The sequence below is a fragment of the Gobio gobio genome, assembly GCF_949357685.1.
Source record: "Gobio gobio genome assembly, chromosome: 23".
Taxonomy (NCBI): Eukaryota; Metazoa; Chordata; class Actinopteri; order Cypriniformes; family Gobionidae; genus Gobio; species Gobio gobio.
In genome coordinates this window covers 34361835-34379254 of record NC_137119.1, presented here as the reverse complement: position 1 = coordinate 34379254, position 17420 = coordinate 34361835, and the positions used below count along the sequence as shown (strand labels likewise).

General features: G+C 34.6%; 2 protein-coding genes across 2 annotated transcripts; one reads left to right on the top strand and one right to left on the bottom strand.

Annotated features, from left to right (window-relative positions):
• The first annotated feature begins 307 nt into the window (after positions 1–307).
• acp5b (acid phosphatase 5b, tartrate resistant) lies at positions 308–10762 on the top strand. The gene is made up of 7 exons (XM_079806694.1): positions 308–355; positions 1372–1556; positions 1704–1894; positions 5957–6084; positions 6177–6368; positions 8842–8989; positions 9773–10762. The coding sequence occupies exons 2-7, from the start codon at positions 1484–1486 to the stop codon at positions 10016–10018; spliced, it is 978 nt and encodes a 325-aa protein (XP_079662820.1). The 5' UTR covers positions 308–355; positions 1372–1483; the 3' UTR covers positions 10019–10762.
• Positions 10763–12752: 1990 nt separating this feature from the next.
• Positions 12753–17073, bottom strand: f3a (coagulation factor III, tissue factor a). The gene is made up of 6 exons (XM_079805705.1): positions 16829–17073; positions 16593–16701; positions 15618–15811; positions 15341–15525; positions 13905–14073; positions 12753–13485 (listed from the first exon to the last, which is right to left on the bottom strand). Exons 1-6 carry the CDS (start codon positions 16905–16907, stop codon positions 13340–13342), a joined length of 882 nt encoding a protein of 293 aa, XP_079661831.1. The 5' UTR covers positions 16908–17073; the 3' UTR covers positions 12753–13339.
• Between the last annotated feature and the right edge of the window lie 347 nt (positions 17074–17420).

Genomic DNA, 17420 nt, shown 5'->3' with positions numbered 1-17420 from the left:
CCAAAGGTTTTAAAAGTACTATTAAGAAATGGTGCCGTTTGATATTTTAAACTACAGTCCATCTCATTTTAAAGTTGGCATTATGTTTTCAGTAGTGGTATTACCATCACTTTACTATGGTACCGCATGGAAGACTGCATAGTAGTGTAGGCTGTGTGTGACTTGCTATTCTGTGTATGATTAATGATTTATGAAATCTGCTGGATAGCTTCCACTGTAAACCATAGACTGTAAACTCTAACCAGAGCCACACAAAACACACATCTGCTTGATATGATATAAAAGGTTGGTATATGGATCACTAAACAGAATTTCTATCACTACACAATAATTCTGTTACTAAAGATCAACTGAGGTTAGCACAACATTTTATTTCATAGAGAATATTTTTTTTTAAATATTTTAAAAAATGAGTGAGTGAAATATTTCATATTTAAAATTACAATTAAAATAAGAAAATAAAAGGTAAAAAAGTATGATTTATTTATAATATTGTATAATTTATTATTGAGCTCTCTTGTTTGTAACTGTTAATAATTATTATAAATATTTATGAATTATAAACATACTGATTAAAACTTCCAATTATTATTAACTGTGTGTGTGTAAACTGTTATGTGTCAGTGCAGTAATATTGTCAATATTTAATATATAATTGGCATGAATAATGAAAAATATATTTTGATATGATTACTATTTCATTTATAATAATACTTATAGTAGTAATTATTATTATTAAACACTTGTTTTGTTGCAACTGAAAATTATTATATTAAATTATTATAAACAATAATATAATACATATAAATAATATATAAAAAAGTATATATATATATATATATATATATATATATATATATATATATATATATATATATATATATATATATATATATATATATATATATATATATATACAGTATATATATATATATATATATATATATATATATATATATATATATATATATATATATATATATACAGTATATATATATAAAATACATATAATATATAATACAAATAAATATAAAAATACTATACAGTTGTTTAGTTACAAATAGTATTTTTCATTTCTAATTGTGCACTTTTGATAGCTGATCATGTTATAAAAATTATATATTATATTACAATTATAGATTAACAATTCTTATAAAATTATTCTTATTACCAGCAACAATTAATTTGTTATTAGTAGTTGTACTAGTATTGTTATTGTATTTCTAAGCCCTTTTTTTTTCGGATAGCTGATAATAACATGCATTTGTTTACAGTGTAAACTGGTGAACATTGGCCTCTCATCATGTGCTTCACTCATTCTGAGCTCAATACAGGAAGCTTGTCATAAACCACATCTTGTTTCCTTTGTAGGTGCAGAGAATAGAATGTTAAGCTGTCAGTGTCTGTGTGACACTCAAACCCGTAGCTTCACTTTTACACCGTGACAGTTTCCAGCATCAGATCAGCCATCTGAAGGCATGAAATGGAGTGGTTGGCCTTCCTTCTTATCTCCTGCTTTCAGGCATTCAGCCCACCATGTCAGGCCAATGAACAAGGTAGAGTATTTCTCATGTATTTTCTTCATATATGAATACAAACTTTCAAATAACAGGAAGTGTCATCGTACCTGGCCACATGATAGAGCAGAAAAACCGGCTCTGTAAGAATTTCCCATGTGTTATGAGTCTGTTATTTCTCTTCAGCTTTTCTAAGGTTTGTTGGGATTGGAGATTGGGGTGGACTTCCTTTATACCCCTACTACACTCCACATGAGTATGACACAGCGACTGAACTGGGCAGAATTGCTGAGAGCTCAGGTCTGGATTTTGTCCTCAGTCTCGGAGATCACTTCTACTTCAGTGGAGTCAGAGACGTAGATGACACTCGCTTTAAGGTGATCACCAAGTTTCTTCTCCTACATTTCTTTCTTAAAGTCACCATTAGATGGAGGTTCTTCCTATTGTGATGTATTTTCGAGTGAAAATGTAAGGCAGGATTTGATTTTGTCCATCGGGAATTGATTGGATGGTTGTGGTTTGCTATTGGTCGATCTCATGCGAGTGACAGGAGGCCCTTGTGCCAGTAAACACAACAGTAGAGATGATTTCATGGTGACTTTAAGTGCTTGGGAAATAATCTCAAGCCATTTGAGGCATCCACCATGTAAAATATGTTTCCTCACTGGGTTGACATGTACAACAGGCAGTGTAGCTTCAAGGTTTGTTAAAGTAGGATCAGACAGGTTGAAGAGCAGACGGTGGGACCATGTCCAGGGTACTTTAGCGCAATGAACTGTATTTACACCATCAGGACATGTGATATAGTTTGTGTGAAAGACAGACAGGTCCCTCTAGTGGTAGAGGAACAAAACACAGTCAAGCTTTATATAGAAATAATAGTTTTACCACAAGTAAAACGGGATGGCTCCTCATAACCATATTTAGATAGATGTAACTATAGTAATGTTATTAGTAGCCTAATCACATTTCAATTTAATGAAATAAAAATATTTTTAAAAAGTAGCATTGTACAGTGAGGTTTCAGATAATGTCAGTGCTTTGATATATTCTGTACTGAATGATACCATGGTGTTTTCTTTTATGGTATTTCATATGGTTAACTTGTTGCATTTGTAGTAAAACCAAAGTAAGCACAAGTAAATCTGGATGGCTCCTCATCATCATATTTACATCAGTGTAAATACAGTAATTGTTATTAGAAGCCTCAACAAATTTAGAAACTATAAAATAAAGTAATAAAAGTACCATGGTACAGTGAGGTTCCAGATGGTAATACCATGGTGCTTTGATATATTCTCTACCATGGTACTGAATGACACCATATGCACAAACCATTTACATCTCTTACAAAAAATAAACATTACTCAAATCTACTTAAATAGCATAATGTACTTGTCTTTTATGAATAACATTATTTCATTTTTATATTATTAATTAATAATTATTGAATTATTAATAATTACTTTTATTTATTTACAATATATATTTTATATATATATATATATATATATATATATATATATATATATATATATATATATATATATATATATATATATATATATATATATATATATATATATATATATATATATATTGCCAAAATATACGCCATTCTTAATCCGTAGGGTTTAATATGGAGTTGGCCCACCCTTTTCAGCTATAACATCTTCACCGGACCGGACTCTGTGCAGGCCAGTCAAGTTCCTCCACACCAAACTCGCTCATCCATGTCTTTATGGACCTTGCTTTGTGCACTGGAGCGCAGTCATGTTGGAATAATAGGAAGGGGCCGTCCCCAAACTGTTCCCACAAAGTTGGGAGCATGAAATTGTCCAAAATGTTCCTTTCACTGGAACTACGGGCCAAGCCCAACCCCTGAAAAACAACCCACACCATAATCCCCCTCCACCAAACTTTACACTTGGCACAATGCAGTCAGGCAAGTACCGTTCTCCTGGCAACCGTCAAACCCAGACTCGTTCATCAGATTGCCAGACAGAGAAGCGTGATTCATTACTCCAGAGAACACGTCTCCACTGCTCTAGAGTCCAGTGGCGGCGTGATTTACACCACTGCATCCGACGCTTTGCATTGCACTTGGTGATGTAAGGCTTGGATGCAGCTGCTTGGCCATGGAAACCCATTCCATTAAGCTCTCTACACACTGTTCTTGAGTTAATCTGAAGGCCACACAAAGTTTGGAGGTCTGTAGCTATTGACTCTTCAGAACAACTGCAGAGCGACCCATTCTTTCACAAATGTTTGTAGAAGCGTCTGCATGCCTAGGTGCTTGATTTTATATACCTGTGGCCATGGAAGTGATTGTAACATACAAATTCAATGATTTGGAAGGGTTTCCCAATACTTTTGGCAATATAGTGTATAAATAATTGGCTTAAATCCACTTTTAATGGAGAAAATACTAACGTGTCTAAAATATACAGTGAGGAAAATAAGTATTTGAACACCCTGCTATTTTGCATGTTCTCCCACTTAGAAATCATGGAGGGGTCTGAAATTGTCATTGTAGGTGCATGTCCACTGTGAGAGACAGAATCCAATAAAAAAAAAAATCCAGAAATCACAATGTATGATTTTTTTAACTATTTATTTGTATGATACAGCTGCAAATAAGTATTTGAACACCTGAGAAAATCAATGTTAATATTTGGTACAGTAGCCTTTGTTTGCAATTACAGAGGTCAAACGTTTCCTGTAGTTTTTCTCCAGGTTTGCACACACTGCAGGAGGGATTTTGGCCCACTCCTCCACACAGATCTTCTCTAGATCAGTCAGGTTTCTGGCCTGTCGCTGAGAAACACGGAGTTTGAGCTCCCTCCAAAGATTCTCTATTGGGTTTAGGTCTGGAGACTGGCTAGGCCACGCTAGAACCTTGATATGCTTCTTACAGAGCCACTCCTTGGTTATCCTGGCTGTGTGCTTCGGGTCATTGTCATGTTGGAAGACCCAGCCTCGACCCATCTTCAATGCTCTGAGGGAAGGAGGTTGTTCCCCAAAATCTCGCAATACATAGCCCCGGTCATCCTCTCCTTAATACAGTGCAGTCGCCCTGTCCCATGTGCAGAAAAACACCCCCAAAGCATGATGCTACCACCCCCATGCTTCACAGTAGGGATGGTGTTCTTGGGATGGTTCTCATCATTCTTCTTCCTCCAAACACGTTTAGTGGAATTATGACCAAAAAGTTATATTTTGGTCTCATCTGACCACATGACTTTCTCCCATGACTCCTCTGGATCATCCAAATGGCCATTGGAAACTTAAGACGGGCCTGGACATGTGCTGGTTTAAGCAGGGGAACCTCCCGTGCCATGCATGATTTCAAACCATGACGTCTTAGTGTATTACCAACAGTAACCTTGGAAACGGTGGTCCCAGCTCTTTTCAGGTCATTGACCAGCTCCTCCCGTGTAGTTCTGGGCTGATTTCTCACCTTTCTTAGGATCATTGAGACCCCACGAGGTGAGATCTTGCATGGAGCCCCAGTCCGAGGGAGATTGACAGTCATGTTTAGCTTCTTCCATTTTCTAATGATTGCTCCAACAGTGGACCTTTTTTCACCAAGCTGCTTGGCAATTTCCCCGTAGCCCTTTCCAGCCTTGTGGAGGTGTACAATTTTGTCTCGAGTGTCTTTGGACAGCTCTTTGGTCTTGGCCCTGTTAGTAGTTGGATTCTTACTGATTGTATGGGGTGGACAGGTGTCTTTATGCAGCTAACGACCTCAAACAGGTGCATCTAATTTAGGATAATAAATGGAGTGGAGGTGGACATTTTAAAGGCAGACTAACAGGTCTTTGAGGGTCAGAATTCTAGCTGATAGACAGGTGTTCAAATACTTATTTTCCTCACTGTATAAATATGCACAGTATATTTAAATTATTTCTGAAGGATCATGTGACACTGAAGACTGGGGTAAAGATGCTGAAAATTCAGCTTTGCATCGTAAAAATAAATTATGTTTTAAAGTACATTAAAATAGAAATCTATTATTTTAATCTGTAATAATACACTCTAAAAAAAAAAAGGTTCTATATTGCACCAAAAATGGTTATTGGCTCGTAATCATAGGGGAACCTTTTTTAGTGCTATATAGCACCAATTTTGGTGCTTCAGTGGTTCTTCAGCGGTTCTTCAGAGGTTCTTCAGCGGTTCTTCAGAGGTTCTTCACCGGTTCTTTGACTAAGGTGCTATATAGCACCTCTGAAGAACCGCTGAAGAACCACTGAAGCACCAAAATTGGTGCTATATAGCACTAAAAAAGGTTCCCCTATGATTACGAGCCTTTTTTTTTAGAGTGTATTTCACAATATTATACTGTTTTTTTCTGTATTTCTGTATATATTATATATACACATGTACACACACATTTTTAAAAAAATGATATTCTAATGAAGCTCTAATCAATTCTTCAGACTACCTATGAGAGTGTGTTCTCTCATCCCGCGTTGAAGGCCGTGCCATGGTACCTGGTAGCAGGAAATCACGATCACCGTGGAAACGTGTCAGCCCAGATTGCCTACTCAAACAGATCTGAAAGATGGTGAGTCAGAGGTCAAAGGTCAACGTCTGTGCAATAAAGAATGTAAACATGAGCATTCATGACCACAGAGGGCTGCTGTTAATGTTTGGCAGGATCTACCCCGACCTCTATTATGAGCTGAACTTCAAGGTTCCCCGCAGCAACACGTCCATCACGGTTCTGATGATCGACACAGTGGTTTTGTGTGGCAACACCTATGACGGGCTTGACCCTGTAGGCCCGGAGGACTACGGTGCTGCTAACCAACAGCTGAAGTGGATCAGCCAGAAACTTCAAAATAGCAGGTGAGATATTAGTACAACATAGTTAGTTAACAGCCAAAAGCAAACTCTTGCAAAAGCTGCCCAATATCTAATATATGTAGATGAACAAACACTGAAATCCAATGTGTTTAACTTTTTACTGAGCAAATATTAGTCCTGTAACAGGAATTTTAGGGTGTGTTTTAAAGGGCCTGACCTGCCACACTCATTCCACTCCTCCATTGTCACATTCCTTCACTTATTCTCTCTCACTTTTAATTTCACCGCCTCAGATCCACCCTCGCATTCTCTTGAATCCCAGATAGGACATGGAAAAACACTCCTGGCATTCCTTACTAAAAATATGACCAACTCAACAATTAATTCTGTTATTGTCAACATAAATGCTGTTATGTTTTGTGTGGAACACAAAGAAGAAACGTTTAACCCTATAAACCCTACATCATATTTGATACATGCATTTGTAAGGCCTCTAAATTATCAATACTATCAAAATGTAAAAACCTGTTGTACACAATATTCTATATGCATTCTGTCATCTGATAGTGATAGATAGGTTTTTTTTAGTAAGTATTTTAGTACTTTAGTAAAACATCATGGTACATGTCTTTTTGCTGTGAAATATTTAACGATTTTTATAAGTAAACATAACTGAAATTCAGTAGAGATGGTGGTCTAGTGGGTTAAACCACTGAACTAATATGCAGAAGGTTGTTGGTTCAATCCCAGCAGTTGCCACCATCACAGTGTCCTTGCTTTAGGGGGATTGCCACTATACTTTGATTGCCCAAAGTGCACAGTAAATCGCTTTGGATAAAAGTGTCTGCCAAATGCATCAATGTCAAATGTCAAAATATTGTTATTAATGAACATTTACTGGACTGAAGCAACTTACTCTAGGTTTACTTGATTAACCATACACTCTAAAAAAAAGGCTCGTAATCATAGGGGAACCTTTTTTAGTGCTATATAGCACCAATTTTGGTGCTTCAGTGGTTCTTCAGCGGTTCTTCAGAGGTGCTATATAGCACCTTAGTCAAAGAACCGGTGAAGAACCTCTGAAGAACCGCTGAAGAACCACTGAAGCACCAAAATTGGTGCTATATAGCACTAAAAAAGGTTCCCCTATGATTACGAGCCAAGAACCATTTTTGGTGCAATATAGAACCTTTTTTTTTAGAGTGTACGTCATTTTTTTTGAGAAAGATCATGCTAAAATGTCAGCATCAAATATACTAGAGTTGAATATTCATATATAATGAATATTCATTAGTAAATATCTCAATCTTCATTGCATTGCATTTTATATTTTGCCCCCACAATAAAAACTACAGAGCTTTGATAATAAAATTAAGCAGTTAAATATCATCTTACTAAGACATATTATTGGGAGATATAGAGTGACAACTGATATTATATAATATATAATATTATCTGCATTTTTTGTAAATGTATGTATGTGTGTGTATATAATTAATATATACTACTTTGTTATTTGCTGTGAATATATATTAAAAAAATTAATGTTAAAATAATTGCTTCCGATTACTTTTGATTCCGACTTTTAAATCTGAACCAAAATGTGTAAACACTGTGGAAATATTATATGCCAATGCTTTTTTGTTCTCTCGCAAATGTTTTGCGTTCCCCTGAGATATTTTGCACTCGCCTGCAAAAATGTTAAGTTATTTGGGAGCAAACGCAAAGTTTCTTGGGGGAATGCAAAAGATTTTAAATATATGTTTTCCTCCATCATAACTGTATTATACTGCTATGATAATCTTATCGATTTTCATTACAAGCTATCAGAATTTCTTTTTGGACATATAAATAACATCTATACTACATATTTTTGCTCAGTTTGGGCCTCTAAATAAAATGGAATAATTTTGATACTCTCAATATCATACTATAGGTATATGGGCCACAAAATGCTAATGTATCAAATATGATACAAAACATAAAAACAATTATGCAAGCTTTTTTAGATTTTATTTTATTTTTGTATAAAGGTATGTTCCATAAAAAAAAAAAACTAGATTTTTCTGACGATTATTCCATTTTTCAGGCTTTACATGGTTAAAAAAAATTTCCATTCAATGACAGTTTATAGAACTAATAAAAGTACATCATTCAATTTTGCTGCTATAGTTCAAGTCACGTTCATGTTTCTTTTTTAAATGAATGACAGTTTTATGAATTGAAAACAAAATTCTTACAAGTGAATACTTGTTATCATGATCTTGAAAAAGGACGAAAGGTTAAGCTGAGAGGATTGTGTTTAATGTACAAACTGTTAGCAGCCAGATAAAACTAAAGACAAGTCGCATATGTCATCACATGTGCAGGGGAAAATACTGTAAAAATTCCACTGAGAATTAAAGCAGCCTGCGCATGCAAACACTCACAGGTGTTTTCCACATCAGAAGTGAAACGAAGTTGATATTCATCAAGTGCTTTTATAATAAATGCGTCTTTTGGTTTGTATCCCTAGGTCAGATTTTGTCATTGTGGCCGGTCACTATCCAGTCTGGTCCATTGGTCATCATGGTCCGACCAAGTGCCTGGTATCAAAACTCAGGCCCCTCCTGAAGAAGTACAGTGTCTCCTTATATCTGTGTGGGCATGACCACAGTCTGCAGGTCGGTATCTTGAACATCATATTATCGTGTGAAAGTAAATCAAGCCATTTTTTAATAAAACATTGTATTAAAGGCACAATATGTAAGGTTTTTTTGTATTAAAGTATCCAAAAACCACTAGGACCATGTTACTGTATATATTTTGTTGACTTGTGTACATTATCCAAAATGTTTCCAAGAATCTTTAAATCCAGAGAAATAAGCTATTTTAACCACGTCCGTGCGTCGCCTATCAATGACATTTATTTTGTAGAAACCATGGAAACACAACTGTTTGGATACATTCATCGACAGAAAACGAATCATTGTTATACAGCTAAACACATTTAGTCTTAATGTTTAAATCTCGTTTTCTTGATTTACCGCGAGTACCATGTTTTACCATGCCTAATATTGATCTAGCTTACTGCAGTGTGTAACAAGTGTCTCATAGTAGCCGCCGAGTGTACGCATAGAGTAGCATTATAACAACTTTCAACACACTCAAATGTATCTAATATGATAAAACAGCGCTGTGTTACCCCACATACACATGAGCGGAAGAAGCGGAAGAGCTTGTTTGCGGCATAATAAAAGCTCTGCGAAATCAAGGCGTCATCAAGCAACGCCTTTGTTTTGAATAAGCGTCCTCTAGTGGCGAAAAATTACATATTGTGGCTTTAAGCAAATGTATTATGACTTCTATGGGTGCTAAAGTGCTTTGCATTATGACTGTTACTGTATTGATCAGCTTTAAGCAATGGAACTATAAATATGATGTAAAAAGGATTTCCTTTTCATCAGTTTATCAGAGAAGACGATGGAAGTTCGTACGTTGTCAGCGGAACTGGAATTCAAGAGGAAATTGACACTGACCACAAGAACAGCTTCCCATCGTCTTGGCAACTGTTCTCCAACATGGTCAATCGGACGACAGGAGCATTCGTGTACTTTGAGGTCAATACAACTGAGATGTTGATAAGTTACATCCAGCCAGACGGAAAGTGTGTGTACCAGACATCCGTCTCTAAGCGCAAAGTCCAACTTTGACGTCATTGTAGCATTTGTAGTCTGCTTTTAATAAACACAGCAGTCACTTTGGCAAAAGTTCTTTCTAATTGCACTACTTCTGTTGTAATTTAGTTTTAACCGTTTTTTTTTAAGGTAAATTCTTTGCAATGAACAAAATAAAACATTTATACTACATAAAAAAGTGATTTGTTGAAATGATTGCAAAAATACAGTCTAATTTGTGCAAAATCATATTTTATCTGAGTTGCGAATGTAAGTTTGCAGTCTGTATTGTATGTTATGCAGAAGTCCGGTTACCAGGTCTTGGCAAGAGACTTTTTAATGAGTTGTCCTATCAGGTTGGAATACAATGAGACCAATGTTCCCTGATTCACTAGCAAAGACTCTTATGAGCCAATTCTGTTTGGTGAATCAAGAACGTTTCAGCACAACCAGAGTAGTCTGACTAATGACTCTTATGAACTGTTTGCTCTTTTAATAGTTAACTTTTAAGATGAGTTTCCGGTTTGAATCAGTCTGATGAATCCTTCACTGAAGTGAATCGATCTGAAGCTGTGACTGAATCAACTCCTGACTCGCTTAGTGAAATGTTTCTGAAAAGTTATTTTCTGTAACACTTTTTATTGTAAAGTGCTACAGAAAATAATAAGTGAAATAATGTCTTAAATTAACTTGTGAGAAAATGAGATGCGCATCAGATCTGCGGTATGTGCGGCAGGTCTTAAAGTGACAGCAGCCTAATAAACCAGTTGCTGTGATTCTATCATTAATGTTAATCAAAGGTAACAGAGAAAAAATGTTGCTTTAATAAGGATTCATCTACATTGAATTTATAATTTATGCAGTTAAAGTGTTTGATAACTTTATTCAAATTCTGTATATTGATTATACACCGATCAGGCATAACATTATGACAGGTGAAGTGAATAACACTGATCATCTCTTCATCACGGCACCTGTTAGTGGGTGGGATATATTAGGCAGCAAGTGAACATTTTGTTCACAGGAAAAATGGGCAAGCGTAAGGATTTGATCGAGTTTGACAAGGCTCAAATTGTGATGGCTAGACGACTGGGTCAGAGCATCTCCAAAACTGCAGCTCTTGTGGGGTGATCCCGGTCTGCAGTGGTCAGTGTCTATCAAAAGTGGTCATAGGAAGGAACAGCGGTGACCCGGCGACAGGGTCATGGGCGGCCAAGGCTCATTGATGCACAGGTGTTGACTTGGATCTCAATCCAATCGAGCATCTGTTGGATGTGCTGAACAAACAAGTCCGAACTATGGAGGTCCCACCTTGCAACATACAGGACTCAAATGATCTGCTGCTAACATATTGGTGCCAGATACCACACACCTTCAGGGGTCTAGTGGAGTCTCGTCAGGGCTGTTTGGCAGCAAAAGGGGGACCAACACAATATTGGGTCATAATGTTACGGCTGATCAGTGTATATGAAGGTCACAAAATGGGTTTATGTGAAGACTGTTTTAAGTTCACTTACTTTTTTAAAGCATAATACATATTGAAATTGATATAGCTTTCAATTATACTGTAATGTTGAATGTCTATCATTAATGTTTAAAAAAATGTTTTCAGTAGCATTATTAGTATCAGTGATACTGGCCTTCATTCATAAAAATATACTGTCTTTAAGTTGTTTCTATTTTAATTTGAAGAGTAATTGTGAAATTATTACAATCTAAAAATATGAAAAACTCAATGTTTTTTTAAAATCCGATTAATTACAGAAAAAATTTGCAATTAATTTGTTAATTTTTTTAATCGATTGACAGCAATAATATATATATATATATTCAATAAATGTGTATATTACATTTAAATGTATACATATATATTTTAAATAATAAATAAAACATTAAAATAAATAAGACATAAAATAAATAAATAAAAATAATCAATAATAATAATTCTTATATACAGTCAAACCAAAAATTATTCAGACACCAGATATAATATTTTACTAGCGGGTGCAGGAGACTCTATAGTTCATTTATGTAAGTGAGGATAGCAAAATAAGTAAACTGTGACATATTATACCCAAATATTCTTCATACAGTGGACTACCAGTAACATTTATAAAAATTTAGGACCAAAATTATTCAGACACTTTGACCTGAAATGTTTTTTCTTTGCTAATGTGACCTTTTACAGACTGAACAAAATGAAGCATTGACTGGTCATTGGTTGACCTAAATGGGTATTATCCAATTGTGCACTTAAATGTAACAGCTGACAGCTGATTGGTTGATCCATTACATACCTTTCTATCAAAGTTATCTGACATTATCAAGAGGAATTTGTTCTGACACAGTTTAACTCTATTTTATTACCATTTTCAAAACTATAGAGAATAATATAGTGATAATATGAGAAAATGTTGAAGGTGTCTGAATACATTTTGGTTTGACTGTATATATATATATATATATATATATATATATATATATATATATATATATATATATATATATATATATATATATATATATATATATATATATTCTTTAAATGTAAAACAACTTGGACCTGTAAGTATTTGGCAGTTGAGTCACATTTAATGTAACTCTATTAACTTACAATTGGGGGCGCCATTGAGTTATTTAACTTACTGTTAAGTGTTAAACATCTTTATATCTAAGTTTGATCTTTCTAACTGAATATACAAATAAGGCATAATATATTACATGTTCTTTTAAGTTAGAAAATATAAAGGCAAAGATCTGCATGCTGATTAGTCCACATGTGCATTCTTGTATATGTATTTATTTGTGTATGTGTATTTTTAAGTCCACATCAGTACCATTCCCACTTGATTCACAGGTCTGCAGTATAATAATAACGTTTGTGTACCAAAATGGCAACAATACACCGGATTTAACAATGTTTTTTTGATTAATGGTTATCCATGTACAGTTGCAATGTGATAAAACTTAAATTAGAAGAGCGTTTCACTATTACAACACAAAAAAACGAATACAGTTTACAGTATTAGCTAAAAAAATAAATTACCGTTTCATTTCATAAAATACGATTTTGATTCTCCCAAGTGCATACACAAAAAACCATACAGTATTTCCATTGGTTAGCAAATAGATAAAATTAGGTAGCGCTTATAAAAATATTTACACAGTACACTTCAGACTAGAGAACCCACCACCTGACAGTTTAAAGGTCTTGTCTTGCTAAATTATATGTCTAACATATCTACATTTTCGGGGTTTCACAGAAACACAATTTTTTTTTATAGAGGAACGGGACGCCATCCTCCATCAATAAGGGAGAGTCCAGTTTAGACGTACCAAAAAGGGCATCCGCACTCCTCACACACCGTTCAATGGTAATCCCTCTTTTCCTGTGTTTTTCGCTCGCTTTCTTCGTCTGCAGCACATCACGATGACAATAATGATTGTTGTTATCGCCAAAGTGATGATAAGAATGGCTCCTACGATGACTCCCATGCTGTACACTGCAAAAACATTGCATCATCGTCATTATGGTCACACAAACTCTTGATTCAATGATGAGTTCGATTGGATACCACAGGAATTTTTGCAGCTGTATTGGTCCCTTGACGCTGATATGATTCATTGGCAACTATCACAATCCGCCCAACAGACACGTTTCTTATCAATTATGAGTTGCATTAAAATGTCTCAGCGCTGTGAATAACGCAGTCCATATAATCCTCTGATATGATACTATATCAGCTATCCCACACTTCATAAATGGATGCGTTTCAGCGAGAGTCCAGATCAGGGGAGTGAGTCTATTTTGGGAAAATGATTCACTCCCTATCAAAATTCCTAACGTTTGCTTTTCCTGGGATTGTTGTGCTGAAAATCCCTGACAGACCAAGTCTTGTTGTTTAAAGAGTGAAAGCGTTACCTTCAAAAACAGATGGGGGTTCTTCCGGAGAGCATTGGATGTGGCTGAGCTCCCCGTGTTGTTTGCCCGGAGCGCGGGATGGTAGGAAGGCCTGGACGTTAAAACAGTAACTCACTCCTCGGTCCAATTCCGTCATCTCAATGATGCTGCTTTTAAAGGTCTTCTCTCTCTGAAGAGGCCAACACATAAAATGACGTATAATATGTATACTGTATCATACAGGTAACACTTTATTTTACAGTGGACACCTTAAAATAAAGTGTAATAAGGTCCCATTACTTAATGCATTAAGTATTTATTCATCTTTGTTAACGTTAGTTAATAAGATCATTGTTACTTCATGTTAACTCATAGAACTAATGATAACAAATTAAAAAGATAAGATGAGGTAAAATCATTTTTTTTAATGTTTTTTTGAAATAAGTCACCAAGCCTGCATTTATTTGATAAAAAGATAAACAGTAATACTGAAATATTAATATTATTTAAAATATTCTTTTTCTGTTTCTGTAATATATTTATTGATGTAAAGCTGAATTATCAGCACGATTAGTCCAGTCTTTAGGTTCACATGATCCGTCATTTATTATTATCAAGTTATTAAGTTGTGGAAGTTATATTTTTTGTGGAAACCATGATACATTTTTTTTCCCAGGATTCTTTGATGAACAAAAAGTACAAAAGGACATTTATTCAAATAGAAATCTTTTGTAACATTATAAATGTCTTTACTGTTACTTTTGATCAATTTAATTAATCTTTATATAAAAAGTATCTATTTATTTTTAAAAACATTACTTTTGAATGGTTGTATAGATTATTGCTATAGTTACAGTATATATAGTAATAACTATAGTATATTGTGCCCTATGATATCATGGTGAGTAAAATTATTATTTTAATAAGGATTATTATTGATAATATGTTTAATAATTTTTATTAAAAATAAAAATGGATAAATATATGGGGTTTTTTTTGTGTGTGGAAAATCTGGAATCTAAATATTGAGAAAATCGCCATTAAAGTTGTCCAAATGAAGTTCTTAGCCATGCATATTACTAATAATAATACATTTTTGATGTATTTATGGTAGAAAATTTACAAAATATCTTCATGAAACATGATCTTTCCTAATGATTTTAGGCATAAAAGAAAAATCGATAATTTAGACCTATACAATGTATTGTTGGCTATTGCCACAAATATACCCGTGCGACTTATGACTGCTTATGTGGTCCAGGGTCACATTTATGAAAGAAAAAGCTTTTAGTCTCTACCTGAAGAAAATGTGGATGGTTCCTTTTAATTTAATATCTAATGATTTAATAAGTGCAAGGTGCTAAAGAGACTGTGTTTATCATTTAGTTCACATGGTATAAGTCAGGCTCATGAGAAAGAACGACGAAAGAATGATACAGTTTACAGACAACACTAACCTTTCCTGTGCTCTTGGCTTTCCGGTAGATAACCTTATAAAGCAGTTCATCCCCAAACACATCCCGAATATTCATTCTGTTTTCAAGATCATCGAAGAGAGCTGTTGGGATATCTGTAACATTCAGCGTCGTCTTCCTTTTGTCTTTGCTTACTTCGATTTTAAACTCTGGTCTGCCAATGACAGCTAAAAGAGAATCAAAGCAGAAGATTTTTATAATGCTTCATGATTATCATATCATTAAACAGAGTGTGAAGTTGGTTGTCAAGAATACTGACTGTCATAATAAGGGGAGAATTTCTCCGAGCTGACATGAGGGAACTCAACCAAATCCGAGGAGACGCCCCGCATGGGTTCAGACAGGACGTCTGCGCTGTAATGACCCTTCAGGTTTTTTAACTCTGCAGTCAGGTCGCATTCAATTCCCATCGTCTTGATACAGTTCGGTGTCCGTTGTTTGTCCTGGCCCAATCTATAATCATGTACACAGACATTTATAAAGACAACTTTTGGAAATAATAAATTGCATTAGAATCAGTGATGGGTTGGTGCCTGCTGTAACAAGTCATGGGTGTGGAACTATGCTAGAGTTGCCAAATCTACACCTGTGAGAGCCTATTAGTTCATAAAGGTTTCTACGGGTTACACATTAATAAAAGAGTATCTAAAATTGAAATTGTAAGATAAATAGCTGCCTTAAAATGTGGTTCCAAACTTACAACCTGCAGAGTTAAATCCAATGGACTTTTTCGACCACTTTTAGTTAAATTACTGATTAAATTACTTAAGTACAAATGACAGAAATAATTCTGATGGTAATAAATTAGAAAATCTTTTATTGCCCATACACCATAAGCTTTTATCGGTTTATGGCCATGCTGAGATTACACAGTGAGAAACCTTTTGAAATAATCAATGAATAAAGACTTGATTGGTCAGAATCAATATGATCTAAGTAATAGTAGATAACTGCAATGCCACTAACACTATTGTGTTCAAATAATGCATATTATATGCTACATATAAAGCTCTATATATGTGCATTTCACTTTTATATTAAACTTAGGGAGACTGTAAAAGATTTAGACCATTTTCATGTTCAGACCATATCTTTTGATGTGATGTAATGAATTTAAATGTACCCGGTTTTGCTCATTCTAGCACATTTTTGATAGCTATAATAGCTAGTATTGAGCTGACTACTAACTGTAGCCTATAGTAACAACAAAAACAAGTAACTATAAATGACTTACTCTGAAAATTCAACCGTGTAGGAATAATTCGTTGGTTCTGGTCCCCATGTTAACATAGATTTGAAATTGTTAGAGGACCAGACTACTCTCTGTGCTTTTGGAAAGGTGTCTATAAAAAGACCAAAGCAAATGAATCAATACGATTGTTTTGAATTACACATTATTTGAAATAAAATGACAGAAATGGTATAGCGGAATAACACGCATTCAATCATCGTCACAGGTATGAGACTCACCTGAGGCGCGAGCCTTCGTGAAAAATGAAACCAGTACCAGCACAAGCATGCGAAATTTCATTTGCCGGTTACTTTCCATGTTGTCCCAAGGCGACAATACTAATCCAACTGCAGTATGAAGACCAAATATAATTCCTTTAACCAGGTAGGATAAAAAAATAAGATAATGTATCCTCCTCCCAAGTGGTTTATAAAGTCCTCCTGGATTTGTGTGAGAGCGCAAGTAAACCTCCAGTTGTGATGCGAGCGAGACTAATTAAGCCCCGCCCTCTATAACAAGTGGGTCTGTATACTTAGACATTTGACCATTTATGGATATCCGCTTTGACATACTTGCCTATTACACAAAATGACCAAAGAGCTTTAGCGTTTAAATAACGCACGTTTAAAAGGAAATGCATATATTACTGATTAATTTTTTAATTATTCTATTTATACATTTACTTAATGTATTAGTTTTTTTTGTTAATTACCTATTGACCCCAACAGAGAAATAATTTAATAAATTAATAATTATTCACTGATATTGATTAGACTAAACTAAATGCATATTAATATTATTATTTTTATCCTGACTCATAGTGTGCATAAA